This window comes from Fusarium mangiferae (genome assembly GCF_900044065.1).
Source record: "Fusarium mangiferae strain MRC7560 genome assembly, contig: FMAN_scaffold008, whole genome shotgun sequence".
Lineage (NCBI taxonomy): Eukaryota > Fungi > Ascomycota > Sordariomycetes > Hypocreales > Nectriaceae > Fusarium > Fusarium mangiferae.
Window position 1 is genome coordinate 1862207 of NW_024573928.1, and position 16710 is coordinate 1878916.

Here is a 16710-nt window from a genome sequence, read left to right on the forward strand (position 1 = left end):
CTCTGGGAATCTTGGCGAATATTGTGGACTGATACCGATTACAGGCGCAAGATTGAGCCGATGTGACGTTTTTGACGACTCGACGAATCGACAGGCTTGCAGCATGAGAAACCCGGTCCTTGGTACCGACGTCAATGTTTGGACGATGTAACGGCGGTCCACTCTAATGGAGACAAGAATGGGGATGAGTATTTGCGATCGTTAGATGATAAGCTGTGATAAGGTCATAGTTGGGTCTAGAAAAGACACTAGATCTGGGAAATGGAGCGTTATCATGGTAATCTCCACGGGCTTACAAATTCAGATCAATCGAAGCGAGTTACCAGTGTGCTCCGGAACGAACGAACTTTTCTCGCAATGAATAAACGGTCGGTGATTTCAGGCGCCACTCGGATACGTTTTTACGGCGTTCATAATCTCTAGGGTATTTAAAGGAAGCAAGCAATTGTTTACGCCAGGCAAGTGTAAGAACAACTGAGGAATTCGTTGGGGCTATGAGAGGAGCTCTTTTTACTGCCGGCCTAAAGGCCTTCAAGCCGCAACATCAATCGATAAGCGTAACCTTTCATGCTATACTGGCCACTTGGGTTGCCTGGCAGGCCTTCGTATGTGCTCAAAGAGAGGACTTTGTGCAAATTGAAGTCGATGACCTTCACATGACCCGTTTCGAGATCCTCTAAAACCGAATATATGATCTCTTTGACCACCGTGATAAAATGGTACCCCTTCTGAAAGCGGTCAGGGATACCAACGCGAGTAGTGATGTATAAGCCCTTTTGGTGGCCGAAATCTCATTTGGGCAAGATATTGCTTGTATCAACAACATGATCGGTCGACAACTGAGCGCAAAGGTAAATGCTGGTTTGTCACCTAAAACAAACGAAGTTCACGCGCTGTAGCAGCTCTCATGGAAATCTACCCTTCATAAAATTGATTTGACAAGTAATCCGGCAAGTTGGGGTGATAGATGTAGATTTACTCTCCTCAGTAGTTTACAATCTGTCAAATAGAAGGTGGTTAAATTGCGTTTATCATTATTCAAGAATACTTGTCGTTGTATTTGAACTTATGGAGACTCTACGGAAGCTAACTTTCTTCAGAAGCATTTCCAAAGAGTTTCTCTAATACCTCATCTCGACTTCACCATCCTAGAGCTGCCTTGATTGAGGCCTCGAGGAGCGCACCGCCTTTGGCCTGCGTAGCAGCATTTGGGTGATAGTCACATCCTGAATCAGAACCCTGAGTAGGCCAATCAACCAGATGGGTCTTGACACCAGCCAGCTGCTGCATAGCATCCTTGAGTACTTTGACATGTGTGGACTTCTGCGCATCAGCCGCGGTGGGGTAGCTATCGCTGAGGAGCGGAGAAGCCACAAAGAAGAACTGAGCCTTCGGGTAGTGTGGTTGTATACTCTTGACCAACTTAACCAGAGCTTTAGTCAGGTCTGCAGGGTTGACTGGCTGGCGCACGTTGAGGTAACTGAAGTCATTTGTGCCAAGGTTGATCACAACAGCGTCAGGAACCCACGAACTGGGAAATGTGAAACTGTTGTCGGCGTCATTGGCTCCGTATCGTGTGTAGAGAACTGGCATCGTTGGTGAAGTATCAGGAGGGTTCTGGGCATAGTTGCGGATAAGACCCTTGCCACTCCACGCAACGACACTATAATCCGCCTTCAAAGCCCTCGCTGCAACAGCACCATATGTCTTGCCGTTGTCCTGCAGAACAGCTGAGTCGACACAAGGATTAACGCCATCAAGACCGTATCCAACGGTGATGGAGTCTCCAATGATTTCAATCTTGCGCTTTGGTGCTACGTTCTCGACCAGTTGGCCATCCGTGTTAACGCCTGTAACCCGGAAGACACCGAAAGATGCTTCGGACCGCTTGCGAAGTTCAACGGTATGGGTACCCTTTATGAGCTTTGGAGTCGAGATCGACGTTCCCTCTATATTTTTGATGAGGATTGGACTGCCACCGTCGATAATCAGATCTGCGCTTGATGTGCCGGTGATACCGTCGATCTTGATACTAGCGGTAGTTCCCTTGAAGGTGAAGGCAACTCCGGTGCTCGGCCAAGTGAGCTGCTTGGTCGCCGGATTCACTCTTCCGACAAATCGATAGCTCTAACCTCAAATATTAGTAGTGTCTACTGCTGATGGTCGTGAGGCTTACAGGTAGTGAGGCTGCCGACACAGCGGTCATAAAGAGGGTCAACACAGCCACCTTCATCTTAACCGTGCCTTGTATCCAAACAGACAGCGAAGCAATCAATGATTGGCAAGACTTTCAATGAGATGAAAGGACATTTCATCACCTTATATATTTTCACGCATCTCCTGATCAATCCTGGAGACTTCGGCAGAGACTATCCGAATTTGCCTAAATAGGCAAAGCACGGCTGTTTACAAGGTTTCTGTTTCATAAATCATCCACCACTTACAGTGTGCTCCGTCCTATTTAATTGAGACGATCCAGCTGTTTCTGTATTTCTCCGGCCCTTCGTATAGCTTCCGAGCCGAAACGAGAACCTTGCGCCTGGGTCCTTCGGAGGAGCCAAGTGAGTATCTCAGCCTCATGCAATGATGAGCATCGGGCGTCCTAGCACTACTACCTAAGATTAGGCTCATTTGTAGCCGATTTCCTCAAAGAATTACTAGCTGAGGTCATTCATTCAGGGAGACATATTACTCGTATGCTCCGCTCGGTCCACACTGGCAAATCCGGATAAGAAACTCGTGGGTGCATGGCCGATTCGGTTTGGATGGTGATTCCTACGGCGACTACACTTTTCGCTGGAGGCATGACAAGCGGCTAAGCTGCCATATAAGGATCAGTGAATGATGTTGGACCGGTGCGATTAGAAGATTCAGGGTATGGGTTAAATACAATAAATAGAAGGACCTTGGAACAAGTAGTTCACTATGGCTGTGGAACTGTATTCTGCCCGGTGCGTGTGGTTGTAGCTGGTAGAAGCTACGCGAAGGCCATCAGCCAGATACGTTTTGTCTTTGTGATTTGTGACTGAGAGCACCGATCAGCACGGAGAACCTCTTCATGATGATATTCGCTTGCTTATCATTTTGAGAGCAGCTTGTGATGAACTTGATTACTCTTGAACCAGTTTGCTTCTAAAGCTGTTACCATAACGAAGCGAATGAATTACTTTAGCTGCAGAGATCAGACCTAGTCACCCTTTCATTATGATGCTCCAAATTTCTTATACCACCTCGAGACCATAATATGGATCCCACGTTTGCCTCTTGACATTCAATGAATGCCGCTTCAAGCCTCGATTTATATCTCAAATGGTCGCCAAAGAGGCGAAGAGGGCGTGATGTTTTTAATTCTTTCAGTAGCCGCAGCGTATTCATCATCATTCACGTGCGGCTCACCTTGAGGGTTAGAAAACCCTCCCAGGAGAAGAAGTCGCCGATCGTCAAGTTCTGGCCAGTCCATCCCGTCCTCAACGCAGGCTGGCTGTGGCGGGTTTGGCGGGAGTCTCCTCTCATACTTATCGCGGAAGATGTGATAGTATGCAAATGCGTGATACGGATGCCATCGTGGTCTATTAACGCTTGCTCCATGGATGGGGAATGGACATGTTAAGTTTTCTTCGAATGAGGTAGTGAGAAACTTGACTAAGGCGTCGAATTGTTTCTGGGTCGGTGGATACAGAGTTCTGGGGCCTCTGATCAAGTCACCGTGGATCCATATGGCATTGCACTGTTCCAGGCGAAGCTCTCGTCAGCTCTTGGTTTATATTATGAGGAGCCAAAATACCATACCTCCTGTTCAGTCTCCCCGCGATCGAATACAATGACGCCACCGAAAATCTTGGACTCGGCCCAATAGCCAGCAACATCGGCAGGACCTTTTGGATATTGCTCAGGATATCGGTATGCTCGATGACAAAAGGCGATGGGAGGAGGATCATAGTATCGACGTGACTCAACTCCACGTTCCTTTTCTTCCAGTACACTTTGTCTCCAATCCTCGTATAATTTGTGCTTGTGGGCGCCATCATCGAGGTTAAAGAGAACAGCGCCAATCTGATGACAAGCGACGGCAACGATTTCGATTAGTCGAAGGTTGAAAGTTTCTGAGCCAGGTACCGTATCTGCGAAGGCTGTTATTGTCTGAACAAGCGTGAGCTTACATACTGAAGGTTATTGAAGGTTCCGAGGTCAAAACGCACCTTCAAGTCTAACTGTAGTTGCGATAGGTCAAACTGATTCATGAACTCGCGGGCTTTGTCTATATATCCGGGACAAATCTCGGCATGGTCAAAGCTATGAACCGGGTGATCTTGAACATAGTCAAAACCGTCTCTCAGAGACTTTTCAGTGGGAAGCCCATCAAGAATTTGTGCATACACGAGCTCGGCTACCTCCGTGCTCAGAACATTCCTCACAGCTCTTTCAAGCATATTCCGATGTTCATTGCCCAGTACGACCAGAATAGCCAAGCCTCGTGAAGCTGGACTTGAAGGGGATGACATGGCAAAGTTACGTGCTTGAGACGTTCTGCATTACTGGCTAGCATCATAGCATGGGGTGGTACCGTGGTAATGTGCTCACCAAGTCACATGTAAGTGCGGGGCTTCATGTTCGAGATCACCTTGCCGTTTCCAGATGCAAGGAACATTACATTTCAAAGGCGCTGAGTCTCATACGACGTAAACAGACCCAGGGTGACCATAATCAGAATATCTCAGTAGGCAGCAGGCTTTGACGCAATAACCGAGGGCATTTCTGATACTTGCCTCGATTAAGTATGTCGAGGAATCTCGGCAACATGAAATTCAAAAGTTCTTATAGCAGATATATTCAAGATAAAGGGTTAATCTCAGAAGCCCAGTTCTTACTGTTGTTGTTTGTTTCTTGTCGCAGTGGCATGAATCAAGAGAGCCGGCTAAGGTGGATATCGTGGGGACAGCAAAAATTAGTTTCAACACCAAAAAACATACAATACCGGGGATTCGCTGGTCGTCACCGACCCAACTACTAATCCAGCGCTTCGCAGCTTGACTATGGGAGAGCGGACGGGATCCCGTATTTTCTACGAGCTATGGTCGTATGTGGCAGAGGATTCAGCATATTCGCCTCAAGTTCACAGTAGTTTCGGCCATACCTCCCTAGAGCTACAACAGCTCCAAGACGGTTGGAGCTGGCAGTCCAAGGGATGGCGGTAATGGGCCATAAGCACTTTGTCGTCTGATCCAACTCGCTTATGACGGAAGTGGTAGCCTGAAGGTCTTATATGTTGCTTGTTTAATGTTTGAGAACGCTGGGAACCTGGTGGAGATGATAGCATTCTGAGAGGGAATAAATGAGTAAAACATATTGAACTTCAAGATTGTTTCTTTTGTGATAATTATTTATCCTTTTTAGTGCAGCGGTTTTCGGTTTCAAGCACCGAGACCATCGTTTATGATATTGATAGTCCGTAATCATCGGAAACGCACGACGCAGGTTGTAGTTTTCAGACTGAAGCTAATACTGAGAATAGCGACTAGCTTTCATAACCATTACCAGCACAAATGAATATCCTGCTAGGCAGTGCTCTGAGCTATATACTGAAGGTCCATAGCCCAATACCATGATACGTCAGTGGCTGGCTGCTGACTCATTCTGGCAAACATGAAGCTGTTGGCTCACGAGTCACGACACAAAGAAGCAGACACTGCCCAATCGAATTGGAGCTTTCTGACTTCAGTTTTTGTTTCAAAATACCCCGCCTCGATTTATCCCACACGCAAATCATCTTTCAACACGAGACATTTATTCCCATTGCGTTGCCGTGCCGCCCCCAAGAACATGTCCTGGAGACAGCTAAGCCTACTAGGCGATCCCGAGGCTGGTAGGAAGACTCTTGTCGGGTGCCTCATTTGCATGGCCATGTTTATTATTTCTATGATTGAAGGTGGCCATGCTGACTTTAAAGAGTGCGGACTTGAGCTGACACAATCGGAAGAACTGGAACGGAATGGAATTCAGTTTGGAGACATTGTGCCATTCTTTGAGGAGAGAGGACAGCCTCTATGGTTCCATGCTCCATCGAGCCTTTTTAAAGTTGAGAGTATACAATGAGCTCACTTTTCATTTATACCATTGCTGAAGGATTCTTTCCAGAAAGTCAACGCCTGAAGTTGCTATCTGGGTTGTTGATGGCTCATCTCCTTTGACCTGGGCCGCATCAGCACATAAACTAGCAGCTATGCTATCAAGTGGCGAGCTTCAACCATGTGCAACGCTGATCATTGCGATAAATAAGACATTCAGGAATGCAGTCCAAGTGTTCAGTGTCATCAATTTGAAGGAGCGGTAAGTTAAATAAGTCCCATAATAATTATACCAGCTCAACCGCTTTTAGTGCATTCATCATTCCAGTTTCCGCTCTTAAAGGGCAGAATGTACTCCCAGACTCGACGGAGCCTTCATGGGCAACCGGTCTATCTCCACAACGGTTTGGGTGATCAGACGTGGTGTCGATTGATTGCTTGACAAGTCTACTCGGATAAAAATAGCGTTATTTCCTTTTGATTTATTCCAGTATATTATAAGTCTGTATTATCAGAAATAGACCAGGTCATCCTTGTACAACCTAGAAGAAACATGAAGCGGTCTGATCCTACTGAAAGGTCTGGTTGACTATATCAAGGTCGGGCAGATTCAGGCAGCCAGCGATTCAAGCCACCAAATCTTTGATTGGGACTCGGAGATGACATGCTGCGGGGTCATATATGGATGATGGGTTACAACTGTGATGCTTGTATGTCCGTGAGGCTGAGCCCCGATGGCCAAAATGACACTAAACTTAGAACGAGTACAGAGCTACTGCGGACGACTTCACCTTCACTGGGTTCGATTAATACTGGTCCTATTAGTCCCAGCTGATGGTTCCATCGTTAGGTTCTACATCCATGCCATTGAATGCTGACGACACGTCAAGCCCGCTTGTCCAACTCAGAACTGCACTTGTCCTGAGAAAGGACTTTGGTCACTGCCACCACGCATATGTCGTGCATTACAAAGGGACATCCCCATTGGCGTCAAAAATCTTGCGTTCTTTGGTCTGATGCTAATAATATGGGGGCCATGCCACCTAACCAGAATTGTTAATTCCATGCGATGTGTCCCGGCGTGATCGCCACGTTCCGATTTTTTGGTACTTGAGTGAGCGTCTGGAGATTTCACCATTCGTGGGCGTAGTTTTTGGCTTATTGAGCATCGGGGGCAATCCAAGAGCTTGGCGCTATGAAAGCAAGGACACCGCTGAGTGAGATTGTCATGTCCGACACTGTAGAAAGCTTTGACAGTTATAGCGCCGGATGTCGTCAAAGCCGAAGCGGCCGAACCTGTTCAACCAGGGTGTCTTCCAATTTCAATCTATCCCTTGACAGTAAAAAAATGGAAAAATGGTATTCGGATAGTCGGCAGTACAGGCATCACCATGCAAAGTAAGCTTCCCCGACTTGACAAGCACGAGCATCGCACAAACAAATCCTATGACTTGAAACATAAGCAACCTGTCAAAAAAGGACTTCCATGCTCAGGCCAATAGAAAAGATCTTACTCAGATAAAAATAAGAATCTCATCATTCATTCCACGTTGAGGCGCAGTCTTTGGGGGCTAGTGTAAACTACGCTTACAGCTCACTAAATGCCGAGAAACAGTCAGCTCCGCTCAGCCATGCTAGAAACAGATTTTGACCAATGAGAATAGAGAAAATCCTGGGTTGACAGGTCTCGGAGGAGAGCTCTTCCGGTGAAGGCTGAGTTGGACAGCTGGTTGCTATTCCCAGCTGAGGCGGTGGCACAGAGAGATGAGTTACACTATGATGATGATGATGATGACTTTGACGAATTTCAAATACATTGTTGATAGATCCAAATGTCTATATAATGGATGAGAGCTCCGGTCTACTGGCAATACTCTCATCACCATCACAACAACACTAACAACCAAACAACTCACACTTTCACACTACTCAACAACTTCAACTTCCACTTCAATTTCAACTTCATAACTCACAAGCCATCAAAATGTTCTCCAAGATCGTCTCCGCTACTCTTCTTCTCGCTGCCACTGTCTCCGCGGCACCCGCCTCCAAGACCGTCCGCTCAACTCCCGACAAGACCGTCACTCTCACCGGAGTAACCCACTCCGTCAACGCCGGCCTCGGTGGTCTTCGATTCGACCCCGACAACGTCGTCGCTGAAGTCGGCGACGTTGTCGAGTGGCACTTCCTCCCCAAGAACCACACCGTCGCCCAGTCCAGCTTCGGCGAGCCCTGCGAGCCTCTCGCTGACGGCAGCGGTTTCTTCGCCGGCTTCAACTTCCCTACCCAGGAGGGCCAGGCTCCCGATGTCTTCCAGATTGTGGTCGAGGACTCCAAGCCCATCTGGTACTACTGTGCTCAGCAAATGGGAAACCACTGCCAAAATGGCATGGTTGGTGTAATCAACCAGAACTTTGATAACCAGGACTTCAGCCTCCGAAGACACAAGGAGCTTGCTGCTGAGACTGTCAAGTCGGTCATCCCCCCAGTTCAGCAGGGTGGAAAGGTCATTCCCAACCCCAACCCCAACGGTGGCTTCTAAACGGCTTAGCATACGAGGTGTCATGCATTGGCACATCGTCTTTTAATAGACATTGACTTCACATTGGCGAAGAGGTGGTGGTTTACGGGATAGAATAGGGTTCGGACTAGGATTGCATTTACCTTTATATCTCCTTCATTCCTTTCGAGTTATATATTCAGACTTCAATAGATTGTTTCTTTACTCACACGAAAAGCGCTGAACTTGACCTGTCGTTACCACAGAATGCAATGACTGTGCCATAGCTGCATAGAAATTTAAGCCAACATTTGGATTTGATGTATTAGGTTAACCATCAAAATCTCTAGTTCTTTGACTAACCCTCACTGTCATCGAAGGATGCTGTTCCGAAACACGTCACATGGAGAATAGAGTGGTATAAACACAGGTCGTTAAGAATTCTAGTAATATATACCCCGTGAAATGCTAATACCCCATTCTATGCAGATTATGAATGCTATATTGTATGATACAATTGAAATATGTGCTAATAGAAGAAGTCATTACAAGTCTTACGCCCTACACATACGACCATCATTGGCCACGGTCCAAGCCTCGCTTCCAACACCCTTGAAGTTATAGAAGAAGGAGTTAGGATCCCACTTCCTCTTGATTGTGTTCAAGCGGTTCCAGTTTGTACCGTAGAAAACGTTCTTCCAATCAGGCTCGTTGAAGTCAGCCTCGTTCATGTAGGTGCCACTTCCAGGAGTAACAGCCTTAAGCTGAGGCGTGTAGACCTCGGTGATCTTCTTCTGATCAGCGATCATGTCGGACCAGCGAGTTGAGTCCCAGAGAGTTCCAAACTGCAGGGAAATAGCGGCCTTACGCCAGTAGGAGGGGACGCCGTTGGAGACGCCAGGGTAGGCCTCAAACTTGCCGCTGCTACCAGCGACGAGAACACCAGCGGCACCAAAGCTGCGCAGGACCTTGATGAAATTGGCGTTATCAGTCTCAAGAACAGATCTGGGAATAAGACGACCGCCGAACTGGAACTGAGAGGCCTCCAGGTGGCCACCGGGCAGAGGGCCATTGTAGAGCTCGTAGTGGTCGCGGAAGCTCAGGGTAGTGTATGAGACGGTGGGTGTGAGGCCAGCCTTGGAGAGATAGTCTGTGAAAGGAGCGAGAACTTCATCACGGACATAGTCGCCAGTGGAGTTGGCAATGGTGACAGGCTTGATGGAGAGATAGGCGCTGGTGAGGATGTAGGTGACTGTGGCGTCGTGATCAATCATGGCGGGCAGAAGCTCGTGGAACTTGGCGACAGCATTGTAGAAGACATCCTTGTCAGTGCCAGCAACGAGCGTAAGAGTGGCACCACCGATAGTAGTGGTCTTGTGAGCTCGAACAGTCATAGAAGTGACAATACCAAAGCTGGCACCGCCACCGCCGCTGAGAGCCCAGTAAAGGTCACTGTTCTCAGTGGCAGAGGCGCGAACAATACGACCAGCAGCAGTGACAACCTCGAATTCGAGGGTGTTGTCAGCACCAAGACCGTAGCTAGAGCTGAGAGGGGAGTGACCACCACCCAGAGTGAAGCCAGCAAGGCCTACGGTAGGGCACTCACCAGGGACACTGGTAAGTCCCTGCGAGTCGGCATACTCGACACTATCGAAGCCCTGGATACCAGCACCAAGCTTGAAAGCAGGGCCGTTGTAAGTCTTGTCAGCCCATTGAACGACTTCAGTATTCTTAAGATGATGAGTCCAAATAGCGAGGCCGCCAGCACCAGTAGATCGACCAAAGTAGCTAAAAGGCGATACAGTTAATAAGGTTATCGAACTTAAATCTGGGGTTGAAACGTACTCATGCGCCGTGTTTCGGACGACTAGCCGGATGTTGTAGTAGCTTGCGAATTGAACGGCGGCAGCTACTTGGCGAGCATTCGAGACCTTTACGGCGTAACTAACGTAGTTTCCAAGGGTGCAGGGTTTCTCCTCCGCAGTGAAAGCGTCACAGCTCTGATTGGCGAACCAATTCTGCATCACCGACGATGAAGTCTCGATGCTAATTAGGGTTAATTGGTGGCGTTCAGCGCTAGAAAGTTTGGAAAACCTACTGTGTCATGGGCCACTTCCACGCATCCTTGACGGCAGCGCAAGCCGCCTCGTCGTAGTTGGGGTCGTGGCATGGCGAGCCAAGGGGGACAGTCTTGATGAGAGCGCCATTGACGGTGGTGTTGAACTTGGCCCAGACGCTATCGGCGGGCCAGCACTTGTCGCTGGGAAGACAACGACAGCTAGCGCTTGTGGCGCTGGAGCTATCGATGAGAAGTGCTAGAGGCAGAAGCGCCAAGGAGAGGAGGGACTTCATTTTGAGGGTAGTTTGGAGCGGAATGAGTGACAAAGTGGCGTGGTTAGGCGGGACAGAATGAGTATTTATTCACGAGAATTTTAGCAGTTACAAGCCCCCTAATCTGTCTCTAGTCCACGAAGTGCAGGCTTTGGATCCTTCAGCTCTCACCGCGCACTAGCAAGCTTTGTTGATTGTTGGTTCATCTTTGACTCTGCAATGCCATGCTGCCCTCCCGCGCGAATAACCCTTCTTGGCAGGTCCCTCATGGGGGATGTGCATTAAGATGCCAGGGGGACCTATATGGGGTTCTGATAGCCGAGTTACCCGAGGTAGAGAAGGGTTCCAAGCGCCGGAGATTAAATATGAAAGAAGAAAAAACCCATGTTGATCCCGGTTGTTCCAGCCGGAATCCAACCGCCTTGGCAATCGACGAACCCAGTCATAGCCACGTGTGGATGATCTTTGCAAAAAGAAATCGGTTGACATGACATGACATTGCGGATCAGAGGAGAAGGGATTTTGCTTATGGATATTTGCTTCTGAGTCAAGTAGTTTAAAGTCAAAGCCAAACGGTCATCCACATTCGCCACTCCTGACAAAATCTTCAATGGGGGTCCCGCAGTTACAGGGCTAGACCACACTGCAGACATTCTCACGCAGGGAGAGTTTCAGCAAGGAGGTCGCCAATTAATGAATGCATGATACTCGCAGCACCTCAACGGTATATGTTCCCCTTCTCAGCTGGCACCCCGAACCGTCATCTGGTCAGTCCAACTCGCCACAGCCCTCTCACCAATCTTTGCTTGGAAAAAGGTCCGATGCCATTATAGTTAGCGTCTCTAGCTCCAGGGGTCTCTCCGTCTCATTCCCCACCACACCACGGACCCCCTTTGAAGCAGAGGCGAGAGGGGATAAGAAAGAGGAAAAGCTCCCCCTTTATTAACTCGCAAAACGGTGAATAAACGTTGAGTTATTTCTAGAATGGCTGCGAGTCACTTTCCTAAATGGAGAGCGTGAGTCTTCTTGGCAAACGGTGGCGCAATAGGCGAACCCATACCACGGTTTGGTCTCGGATATACATCACCAAGAGGGTCTAGTGGATATCGCAGGGGCGCAAAGGTAAGGTCTTTAAGAGAGTGGTTCTTGAAGAGGAGACTCGTGATGGATGATCTACGGGCCCCGGTTCGGAGGATTCGGGAATCGAAAATGTTTAATCTATATCGAGACGTGATCTTCACTGTTCTTTTTGCTTTGACCATCAAAGCCCAAAGATCGTCGTAGAAAACCAGCTTCTTGTAAAGTACGGTATAGCACATTGCTCCGGAAAAGGCCAAAAGATCATCGGCTCAAGTGCCGGTTTTAGAGTTCTGACCACCGATTGACGGTTTCACGTTTCACCCACCACTACAGATGTAGTGACACCTCCCTCTTTCATTCCGCGGCCACCGTAAACGAACCTGTCAATATCAGACACCAAGTAATGGACCTTTTGTCCCCAATGATAAGGCCGTATCCACTGCAAGCCATCTACCAAACTTATTAAGTTCATCCTGATCCGGTTCCTTGGGACCTCCTCTTCCGCCTTGGCTCACCTTATTTTGGTCGTATTCAGCCTGTTCTTGACTTGTCCCTCCCCCATTATCATGTCTGTCTTGACTCGAAACACTGGATCAGATCAGTCTGTGCGGGTCTGACCGCGGAACTAACGCACGAATCTGAACCACAGCTCGGGCAGTGACATAAAACTGGGCTGAAGTTCCCTTGCAGAAGATCTTGTCTAGCCCTGCAACTACATATCAGTCCACCCTCTCCCACCCAATCCCCAGATCCATCTGTTTTCCCATCATCTTGCTTTTTATGATGCGGCTACTGCGTGGGGCTGTCTTCGCTTGCCTTGCGGCTCTGCCGTTGGCTTTTTCTCAGCAAGAGTCTTCTTCTGCTGCTGCTGCTTCTGCTTTGTCTGCGTTACCGGAATGTGCTGTGAGTTTTTTTTTCTAATGACTTTCACATGTGAGTTGTGACTGATGGGGACCTAGGTAAATTGTTTCGTGTCGGCCGTTGAGCGATCGACATGTGAACTTACAGACCAGAAGTGCATGTGCACTAACACCGCACTACAACAAGACATTGAAGGCTGCGTCATGCGCGCATGTACAATTCCACAATCCCTTGGTATGTTAACCTTGGTCTCTTCTTGTGCATCAACTCACATCTGTAGTCACGAAAAATGCTACCCTCACAGCATGTGGCGCTCCAGTCAGAGACCACTCACCCCAATTCATAGTCCTCAATGAAGTCATGGCCATCATCACAGGTATCTTCATCATTCAAAGATTCGGTACAAAGCTCTACTGGAAGCTCCCACTCGGCCTTGACGATCTTTTCATCGCCCTGACAATGTGTGTCGCCATTCCTTCCATCGTCATCAACTCTCGTGGTCTCGCTCCCAACGGCATGGGCCGCGACATCTGGACTGTTACACCTGATCAGATCACCCATTTTGGAATGTTCTTCTACACCATGGCTATCCTGTACTTCTCACTACAAACTTTTCTGAAGTTGTCCATGCTGTTCTTCTACCTGAGAATCTTTCCGACGCAGAATGTCAGGAGGTTGCTTTGGGGAACTGTTGCCTTCACAGTTGTCTTTGGGCTGGTGTTTATCTTCGTGGCCATCTTCCAGTGTCGACCTATCAACTACTTCTGGCTGAAGTGGGACGGACAACATCAAGGCAAATGTGCCGATATCAACGCAGTTACTTGGTCCAATGCTGCTATCAACATCGCTCTTGACTTTTGGATCCTTGGCATTCCCTTGTCTCAGCTCAAGTCACTAAACTTGGATTGGCGAAAGAAGATCGGTGTTGGCATGATGTTCAGCGTTGGTATCTTGTAAGTTCATCCCCAGCCACCTCGGACTCTTTCACTCACTAACATTTTTAAGTGTCACAATCATGAGCATTCTTCGTCTTCACGCCACAGTCCAAGCCGGCGTCAAAACTACTAATGCAACATGGGAATACCTCGCTGTATCAAAATGGTCCACCATCGAAGGCAACGTCGGTATCATCTGCGCCTGCATGCCTTCACTTCGAATTCTTCTCGTCCGCCTGTTCCCCAAGATTCTTGGTACTTCCCAACGGTACTACAACTATGGCAGCAAGAGCAACAAGCAAACACCTGGCAATACTCACAATCGTAGTATTCCTCTTGGGACAAATGCTACTTCTCAAGCGGATCGATCACAAAGAAGGGTCGACCCTGTCGGCATTGAATGTCATAGGACATATGAGGTGGAATATGGAGACAATGATGAGACATACTTGGTTCATATGAAGGATATGGATCATAAGAGTGCAAGGTCGGAGATTAGGTCGGAAACGTCTCTTTAACGTTATATAAAATAATTCCTATGTTAATGAATAAAGAAAATAATAAACTTTAACTTCCTCACGTTGCCCTAGACAAATTCACTGAGATGAGTGAGCGAGATCACTAATGAACGGTAACTTTCCAATCACCATATACCCGTTCCCACTATCTCTTGTTGCAGTCATTTATCTTCAGTAAGAGACGTTTGTTCTGACATGTGAGTGGAATGTTTGAAAACAGTCTCAGTCTGCGTGAAAGCTTGGTCATGACTTTGACTGAGGATTGAACATTCGTGAGCCTATTTTCTCGATGAGTGTTCTTGAGAGCTTTATTATAGCTGCCGTTGGTTCAGGATAGCTCAAATCATTCGTTGATTCTCGTCGGTCCTGTTTGATGAGGATCAGTGTGCCATCTCATGGCTGCTTGATACAATTTGAGAGGTCGCCAATGCTGTAGTTGGAATGCCAAAGTTTGACGACCGGCATTTTGAGACGTCGAAGCCATGAGACCGGGAAAAACTCAAAGTGGCACCCTAGACACTTATCTTCAATCACATTCGTTACCAAATTCCCGGGGCTACAAGGATCCATCATTAAGTTTTCGACTTTGACAGGTATCTTCACTCAAGGAACAAGCTCAACCAGGTCTACCCTACAGCCCCACCCGGCTTAACCCCGGCTGTGGCCGCACAATAAAAAACCTTTCCTCGCTTCCAAAATCTTTCCCTCCTCAAGCCATTCGCCCTCCCCAACGCTGCGTTTCCATGCTACAAACAGAGAGACACGCCTCGCGCTGTCTCTCAATCAATCTTTGCATGTGGGAAATTCGGAGTAAGCCTCACCCATCACCGACATCTGGCATCCTGCTGGAACCGTTGGTCTGCCGGTAACGGCCTGGCGTCAATGTCACGTCTGCAAAAGATATCAGAAATACTCAGAGCGCGTGCTTTCGTCACGCTGTCTCTATGGGAACGTCTTTGCGAGGCTCGTTTTGGGAAAAACTGAAGTGCGATACGCGGCGTCCTGTCCCCTTCGCGGGCTGGATGACTCAATTCCGATCACTCTGGGGAGGGCGATGGCTTCACCTTTTTTTTTTCCAGGTCAGTATTGATGATATCCCCGAACAGATCACTACTAATGAGTGGGGGAGGAGGCAGGAACGGGAGGGTTGTTGGGTTAGGCAAACAAACGCTGCCTTTCGAGGAATGGAGTATTGTCATTTCGGTCATTAATACGAATATTCTGCTATCATCACTTTTATCCTTGTCGCACCCAGATCCTGAATCACACCTTCCATCACGAGGACTTTGCTCGCGCTCAAAAGAACCCTAACGCCGTAGCCAAACGCCGCCGTCGCGCCATAGTCACACCATCCTTCAAGAATCGTTCGAATCCAGACCCCGCACGATCGCATAGCTTGTGCCAGCTGCCAACATGCCAATAATCAATGTCTGCACCGCTCCCCAGACGCCCGCACGATGATTGCGAATAGCGACGTAGTTCTTGACGTATCCAAATACCAACAGCACAGCGACCGTGATACCAATCGATACGAATAATGCTTCGCGCACGCGAGACATGACAAAGTAGGGAATCATGGGGATCAGCCCGCCGATGAAGTAGCTCAATCCCATGGTGACCGCTGAGATCCACGCGCGATGTACATTGGGTTCCTCGAGCTTAAGTTCGAAATCCATCATGAAGCGCACCCATTCTGTGGGGTTCTTGCAGAGCTCGTCTACCAATGGTGCAGCGGCAGTTCTTGAAACGCTGTACTTTTCCAAAACATCGTAAACACCCGTGCGCTCGTCACCAGGTCTATTCTGAACCGCGAATTCCTTTTTACCTGCTTGTGAATGATACGCGTCGCGCTCTGTGACGGCCGCGAGGTAGGCGCCTAGACCCATGCTGATCATGCCGGAGAAGAGCTCTGCAAGACCAGCGATGATGACGACTTTTGCACTGCCGAGACTTGACAGGCCTGCTGTTAGGGCAAAAGGCACTGTTAGACCGTCTGAGAAGCCAATGATGATGTCGCGAAGGATGTCGCTGTAGTCAACATGACATTCTTCATATTTGCTGTAGTTGGGGTGCAGTGGCCGCGCATCGTAGGCAGGATGGGAGCTTTGGTAAGAGATTGAGCGCTCAGTGGCAGGCTCTGGGAGGAGGGGAGTAGATTCTGATGTAATGTGTGTCATTGTGGTTTTCTGAAATTGACGTGATGATGTTTGCGAGGTGGTGTTATTAGACAGGTCTTATAAAGCAATTCGCCACGAGTTCAATTGGCAGGTTTAATTGATAAGCGAATCGAACGCGAACAAGACTTCTATCGTATACTTTCACATTCACTGCCGTTCTCCAAGCAGGTCTTATACCCATCTCGCTCTTTGTCTCTCCACACCTTGCACAGACCGAAAAGAGCTCCCTTGTCCGAAAGGGCT

At 48.3% G+C, this 16710-nt stretch overlaps 6 protein-coding genes and 1 non-coding gene across 7 annotated transcripts; 2 read left to right on the top strand and 5 right to left on the bottom strand.

Annotated features, from left to right (window-relative positions):
* Positions 1-1140: 1140 nt before the first annotated feature.
* Positions 1141-2233, bottom strand: FMAN_11570 (uncharacterized protein; the record flags this gene model as incomplete). The annotated part of the gene is made up of 2 exons (XM_041834402.1): positions 1141-2127; positions 2177-2233. 2 exons carry the CDS (start codon positions 2231-2233, stop codon positions 1141-1143), a joined length of 1044 nt encoding a protein of 347 aa, XP_041684669.1.
* Positions 2234-3298: 1065 nt separating this feature from the next.
* FMAN_11571 (uncharacterized protein) lies at positions 3299-4502 on the bottom strand (the record flags this gene model as incomplete). The annotated part of the gene is made up of 3 exons (XM_041834403.1): positions 3299-3727; positions 3790-4140; positions 4200-4502. 3 exons carry the CDS (start codon positions 4500-4502, stop codon positions 3299-3301), a joined length of 1083 nt encoding a protein of 360 aa, XP_041684670.1.
* A 461-nt stretch (positions 4503-4963) lies between these two features.
* Positions 4964-5079, bottom strand: rrna32. Its single transcript, XR_005994023.1, has one exon. It is a non-coding gene; the product is annotated as a ribosomal RNA (ribosomal RNA).
* Positions 5080-8049: 2970 nt separating this feature from the next.
* On the top strand, positions 8050-8607 carry FMAN_11572 (uncharacterized protein; the record flags this gene model as incomplete). The annotated part of the gene is made up of 1 exon (XM_041834404.1): positions 8050-8607. One exon carries the CDS (start codon positions 8050-8052, stop codon positions 8605-8607), a length of 558 nt encoding a protein of 185 aa, XP_041684671.1.
* Positions 8608-9119: 512 nt separating this feature from the next.
* On the bottom strand, positions 9120-10917 carry FMAN_11573 (putative isoamyl alcohol oxidase; the record flags this gene model as incomplete). Its single annotated transcript, XM_041834405.1, has 3 exons — positions 9120-10353; positions 10411-10611; positions 10664-10917. The coding sequence occupies 3 exons, from the start codon at positions 10915-10917 to the stop codon at positions 9120-9122; spliced, it is 1689 nt and encodes a 562-aa protein (XP_041684672.1).
* A 1839-nt stretch (positions 10918-12756) lies between these two features.
* FMAN_11574 (uncharacterized protein) lies at positions 12757-14290 on the top strand (the record flags this gene model as incomplete). Its single annotated transcript, XM_041834406.1, has 4 exons — positions 12757-12879; positions 12936-13071; positions 13118-13790; positions 13843-14290. 4 exons carry the CDS (start codon positions 12757-12759, stop codon positions 14288-14290), a joined length of 1380 nt encoding a protein of 459 aa, XP_041684673.1.
* Positions 14291-15645: 1355 nt separating this feature from the next.
* FMAN_11575 (uncharacterized protein) lies at positions 15646-16467 on the bottom strand (the record flags this gene model as incomplete). Its single annotated transcript, XM_041834407.1, has 1 exon — positions 15646-16467. One exon carries the CDS (start codon positions 16465-16467, stop codon positions 15646-15648), a length of 822 nt encoding a protein of 273 aa, XP_041684674.1.
* Between the last annotated feature and the right edge of the window lie 243 nt (positions 16468-16710).